This window comes from Wolffia australiana, chromosome 5, assembly GCF_029677425.1.
Source record: "Wolffia australiana isolate 7733 chromosome 5, ASM2967742v1".
NCBI lineage: Eukaryota > Viridiplantae > Streptophyta > Magnoliopsida > Alismatales > Araceae > Wolffia > Wolffia australiana.
In genome coordinates, this window is record NC_135839.1 from 7,177,501 (window position 1) to 7,183,647 (window position 6,147).

At 42.9% G+C, this 6,147-nt stretch overlaps 1 protein-coding gene across 1 annotated transcript in view; it reads left to right on the forward strand.

Moving 5' to 3' along the window:
- The window catches only part of LOC144703039 (uncharacterized), a 3,407-nt gene extending 616 nt beyond the window's left edge, over positions 1-2,791 (forward strand). The window contains exons 1-4 of the mRNA XM_078575115.1: positions 1-130; positions 227-332; positions 2,349-2,426; positions 2,574-2,791. The exon at positions 1-130 is cut by the window's left edge and continues 616 nt beyond it. Coding sequence (XP_078431241.1) covers positions 53-130; positions 227-332; positions 2,349-2,426; positions 2,574-2,692 — 381 coding nt within the window. The 5' untranslated portion in view covers positions 1-52 and the 3' untranslated portion in view covers positions 2,693-2,791. The remainder of the gene's footprint in view (positions 131-226; positions 333-2,348; positions 2,427-2,573) is intronic.
- The last annotated feature ends 3,356 nt before the right edge of the window (positions 2,792-6,147 follow it).

Genomic DNA, 6,147 nt, shown 5'->3' on the forward strand with positions numbered 1-6,147 from the left:
GCTGTTCTTCATCTCTTCTTCATTGTTCTTCTTCTTGTTGTTTGTGTTGGGGATGATGAGTTGTGGCGGGGGAACGCACGAGGAGGGGGCGTGGTGCTTGGATTGCGAGCCGGAGAGCTACATAAGAATGGTGAGTAATCTTTTATTAGATTACGAGCATGGCTTGGGAAATGGGAGATGGGAAATGGCGGGTGTTGAGTGTTTGGGGATGATATGTGATGGGCAGGTGCAGCACTTGATAGAGAAGTGTTTGGTGCTGGGCATGGGCCGGGACGACACCGCTCAGGCTCTCTCCACGCGCGCCGGCATTCCCCCTCTCATCACCCTCACCGGTCTCTCTCTCTCTCTCTCTCTCTCTCTCTCTCTCTCTCTCTCTCTCTCTCTCTGCTTCTCTCGCCCACTCTCTCTCCTTCTCTCTTCTTCTCTCTGTCTCTCCTTCCCTCTCTCTCTGCTTATCTCTCCTTCCTCTGTCCTCCGTCGCCTTCTCTGTCATTCTCTCTCTCTTTCTCTTCCCGTCTCCCATTCTCTGTCCTTCCATCTCTCTCGTTCCTTTTCCTCCCTCTTTCCCTCTCTCTCTCTCTATCCCCCACCCTCTGCCTACTCTGCCCTCTCTCTCTCTCTGTGTTCCTCCCTCCTCCGTCTTCTCTCTCTCTCCTTATCCCCCACAATCTCTCTGTTCCTCCCTCCCTCCTCTGTCTTCTCTCTCTCTGCCTTTTTCCCGCTCCCTCTTCTTCTCTGTCTTCTCTCTCTCTTTACTTCTCTCCCCCCCTCTCTCTTCTTCTTTGTCATTCTCTCCCACTTTCTGCTTCTTTTCCCCCTGTCTCTCTTTTTCTGTCCTCTCTCTCTCTCTCTCTGCTTCTCTTCCCCTCCCTCTCCCTTCTTCTTTGTCATTCTGTCCCTCTCTCTGCATCTCTTCCCCCTTTAATCTCCCTTCTTCTTTGTCATTCTGTCCCTCTCTCTGCTTCTCTTCCCCTTTTAATCTCCCTTCTTCTTTGTCATTCTGTCCCAATCTCTGCATCTCTTCCCCTTTTAATCTCCCTTCTTCTTTGTCATTCTGTCCCTCTCTCTGCATCTCTTCCCCTTTTAATCTCCCTTCTTCTTTGTCATTCTGTCCCTCTCTCTGCATCTCTTCCCCCTTTTAATCTCCCTTCTTCTTTGTCATTCTGTCCCTCTCTCTGCTTCTCTTCCCCCCCCCCCTCTCTCTCTCTCCTTCTTTGTCATTCTGTCCCTCTCTCTGTTTCTCTTCCCCTTTGTCTTTTCTTCTTTGTCATTCTGTCCCTCTCTCTGCTTCTCTTCCCCCCCATCTCTCTCTCTTCTTCTTTGTCATTATGTCCCTCTCTCTGCTTCCCTTCCCCCCTCTCTCTCCTTGTTTGTCATTCTGTCCCTCTCTCTGCCTCTCTTCCCCCCTCTCTCTTCTTCTTTGTCATTCTCTCCCTCTCTCTGTTTCTCTTCCCCCCCCCCTCTCTCTTCTTCTTTGTCATTCTCTCCCTCTCTCTGTTTCTCTTCCCCCTTGTCTTTTCTTCTTTGTAATTCTCTCCCTCTCTCTGCTTCTCTTCCCCATCTCTCTCTCTTCTTCTTTGTCATTCTGTCCCTCTCTCTGTTTCTCTTCCCCCCCCTCTCTCTCTCTTCTTCTTTGTCATTCTCTCCCTCTCTCTGCTTCTCTCCCCCCTTGTCTTTTCTTCTTTGTCCTTCTCTCCCTCTCTGCTTCTTTCCCCCCTCTCTCTCTTCTTCTCTTTCCATCTCTCTCTGTGCTTCACTCCCCCCCTCTCTTTCCCCGTCCTTCTCTTTCTTTCTCTCTCTCTGCTTCTTCCCCCCCCCATCTCTTTCTGCTTCTCCCCCCCTCACACTCCTTCGCTATCCTCTCTCTCTGCTTCACTACCCAACTCTCTCTCTCTCTCTCTCTCTCTCTCTCTGTGATTCCCTCTCCCCCTTCTTTCTTTCCTTCTCTCTCTGCTTCCCCCTACTCTATCTTTCTCTCTCTCTCTCTCTGCTTCCCTCTCCCCCCTCTTTCTCTCCTCTTTTTCTGCTTCTCCCCTTCTCTACGCTTCTCTCTCTCTCTCTGTGATTCCCTCTCCCCCTTCTTTCTTTCCTTCTCTCTTTGCTTCCCCCCACTCTATCCTTCTCTCTCTCTCTCTGTCGTTCTCTCTGCTCCCCTCTCCCCCCCCCTCTCTCTCTCCTCTCTCTCTGCTTCCCTCTCTCCCCTATTTCTTTCCTTCACTCTCTTTGCTTCCCCCCTCCTCTATCCTTCTCTGTCTTTCTCTCTGTTTCTCTCTCGGCTTCCCTCTCCCCCCCTCTCTCTCTCCTTCTCTCTCTCTCTTTCTCCTAACATGTTTACGTTAAACCTGCAGTATGGAAGGAACTTCTGAAGGAGAACAGAGGCTTCTTTCTCGAATACTTTAGAGAAATAGCCTTCAATCCTCCAATCTGTAAGCTTCTTCTTCTTCTTCTTCTTCTTCTTCTTCTTCTTCTCTCTCTTGCGTGCTCTTGATCTTTATCGACGCAATCGACGATTATTGTTGCAATTTCTCTATCAGTATCGAAGAAATTTTGATCCTCGATTTCACTTCTCGCAGATAAACCTCAACCAAGAAAGCCCAGCTTCTCTAGAAGAACACACTCGCCGTGCAATTCAACTATAATCGAAGAATGTCAACGCCGCGAACAACCTCAATTCACCTCGCCGCCCTCTTGACGCCAAATTTGATTCAAATTTTTTCAGTTTCCCCTTGGGAAATTTGTATTTTTTCTCTTCCCGGTGGAAATAAAGAGGAAAATCTGCGTTGCGATGAAATTTCCAGCGTTTCTTCTTGTCCTTCGGACCAACTGACGCTAAATATCAATCAAAACTTGTGAATTTCTTTCCTAAATCTGGATTCCTTCCGTTGCATTCAAAGATTTCTTTCACAAGATGCTTGAGCAACAGTAAACAAGAAGCCGTGGACCAGAAAATTTACAACTTTTTTTCTCTTTTTGTGATGAAGTTTGATAGGAATTGAGAATGAGAAGGAACCATAGACAGAGGAGAAGAGGGGAGAAGAAAGAAGGAATGAAGAACTAAAACAAGAGACTGTAGATGGTTGTAAGTTTAACTTTCAATTTATAATGATGGGACCCAAGGTGGTTCTTAAGGAGAAATGAACAAAGGACTTTATGTTCTCTGGGTGGAAGTTTCTGGATGATGGCCTTGATGTTTAAGTGGCTGTATTGCCATACTTATCGTCATGTCACAATGAAATTTCCAGCAGGGAGCCCTGTGTGGACCAATAAGATTTAATTCATAAGCTTCCAGCTTTGAAACTTCCTGTGTAAATCAGGGCATTCCCTGGCTCTTTTTCTGAATTGTGAACATAGTTGACAATGTGGCTGGAATAATTGATTCCTGCCTCTTCCTCAGCCACAATTCTGATTTTATCATCCGTGTTGTTTATAATATCTTCTTTGAATATGACTTGATGATTGAAAACCTTGTGCATCAGTATTGTTGGTCTCAAAGGAAAGAACATTATATCTTCTTCTTGTTGAAATATCAAGAGTGCATTGTGTACCTTCAGGTTTAATATTAGCATTTATACTAACCACAAATAGGGCATCACCTTAGCCGAGTCCTCTCTAGAAAGTATAAATAATGGACTGTTTACTTGCTGTCCAGCTGATTCTGGTCATTCAACAACCGATCAAAAGTACTTTACATAGTCATTGGTGGTCATTGTACCTTTCTTCATATTTTGGAATTTCTGATGAAGTCCCATGATCAGGGCTTTATTCTGATGATCCAGGTTCTCTCATGCTTCTCGTGATGATTTTTGTTTGCTTATGCAGGGAATAGCAGAGTCAGAAAGAGTCTATTGAAGAAATCCCATGACTTGCTGGTTGGTTCTCCACCAATTCTCTAATGCCAGGTTCTCAATTATGTTCCCCTGTGCATCTGCTAGAGAAATGGGGGAGGAATATATTCTATAAACTTCCTCAGATCATACCTGTTCAGAAGCTGTAGAAGTGCACTTTTCCACATTCAATAGTTTTTGTAAATGAGTTTCAAGCAAGGGTCTGTTGGAACCACCTCATGAATTTGTCTCGTTGTTGCCATAGAGATCTGACTTTAGGATCTGGAAGAAGATTGCAGCATCTGTAAGAGTTTATTTTATCCATCTTTAATCCTTGAATGCTCTGATACTATGAAGGAAATTAAACAAGTTCAAGAAGAACAAGAGGAGGGAAGAGAGGATATAGAGGGAGGTTGAGAAGGTTAGAGATCATTGTACTCCCTCATCGATATTGTGTATAAATTTGGTTCACATCTATATTAACATATAGTAGACCTAATATTAGAAATATTTCTATGTCTTAATCCTAGCTATTATAATTATTTTTAATCCTAGCTCAATTATGTTTGTACTCCTACTGTTAGCGTATTCAATATCCATATTGAATTCTCACCTCTAACTTTAATCCCATCTGTATTTAAGCTTACATTGAATCCTAGACGCAAATATCATAACGAGAATAAAGGGTACATGTTCAATTCTTTCTAGCTAATCTTATTAATAAATCCTATCGGTCCACACAATGCTCTGTGTTGCTGACTGGGCTGCAGAAAAGGCTCCAAGTTGCTGACTCTGTAACAAACAGTAATGCTAAAATCAATATGAATTTTGAAAATTTATTTCAGAATTGTGGATTTCTTCTTGTTCATTAGAAAATTTTGCTTTCTAAAATACTCTAAAAAACCATGCACCTGAAAATATGAAAATTCTCCTCTTTTGAGATGAATATAATGGGGAAAATGTTAAGTTAGTCAACAATTTTGTTATTGTGTCACCTGCCGTGACTCTGAGACCATGTAAAGAACCTCACTCTCCCCTCAATAACAATAAAATATGAGACAAGGAAGAAGAGATAGGGTAGAGACCAAGACATGAATAAGTTCAAATAGTGTATTATTTTCCACAAACGAATCAATACAAGAGTAATTTGTATTTGTTTTATATTAGATGGAATATTAGTAAGTTTCTATTATTTATACTTGGACGTTATAACTAGATATAACAGATATGTTTAGGTTCAATCCTGACAGTTGAAAGTCTTTCTTATCTAGATTTAATCCTCACCATATGTCTTTTATCCAAGTCCACACTTCTGAAATAAATTTTGTTAACTTATATTGAATTCTAGTCGCTAATTCTCATAATGAGTATAGGACCATTGGTCCATACAATGCTGATTTGGTAGCCGACTATGCATGACCATTTTCAGATCTGGAAGAGCATAATGTTACCTCATCCCTTCTCTCTCTCTTCTTCTCATTTTCCCTCTCTGTTTCTCTCCCCCCACTCTCCTTTGTTGTCATTCTCTCTCTCTCTCTCTCTCTCTCTCTCTCTCTCTCTATCTATCTATCTATCTATCTCCAATTAACTCCCCTCTCTCTCTTTTGTCATTATATATATCTCTCTCTTTTCTTTCACTCTCTAATTCTCCCCCATCACTCTTTTTATCCCTATCTGTTTCCCTCCCCCCTCTCTTTCTCTCCTTCTCTCTCTGCTTCAATCCCCCTCTTCATCCTTCTATTTCTATTTTCTCTCTGCTTTTCTCCCCCTCTCTTTTTATCCTTCTCTCTCTGCTTCATCCCCCTTCTCTTTCTCTGACCTTCTCTCTCTTCTCTCTTTCTTTCTTCTTCCCTCCTTCTCTCTCTTCTTCTCTCTACGCTTTCCCCCCTCCTTTATCCTTCTCTCTCTCTCTCTCTCCCCTCTCTCTCTCTCTCCTTGAAACATATTTATGACAAAAGCTAAAGTGTGGAAGGAACTTATGAAGGAGATGATGTTGGGTTCTAGAGCCTAGATCAGGATAAAGAATTAGAAATGATTTGGAGCGGAAGACTTAAACAGAATCATAATGACATCAACAAAACAAGAAACAAATAAAATGTACACGGATCACATCCGTGGTTTCATGGATCCTTGAGAGAGATGAGTCAACCTGCTCATGTGTGCAGCCTCTAGATGTCTCCTCCACGGTCCATGGCAAGCTCTATTTTCCCTCTGTCATCATTACTCCACTCCCAATTGCATTGGGAGTGGAGTGGGGCTGGGGTGAGAAGGGAGAAGGATGAGGAGGCCCCTAAATAATTTTGCCTTGGGTGAATTTTTTACA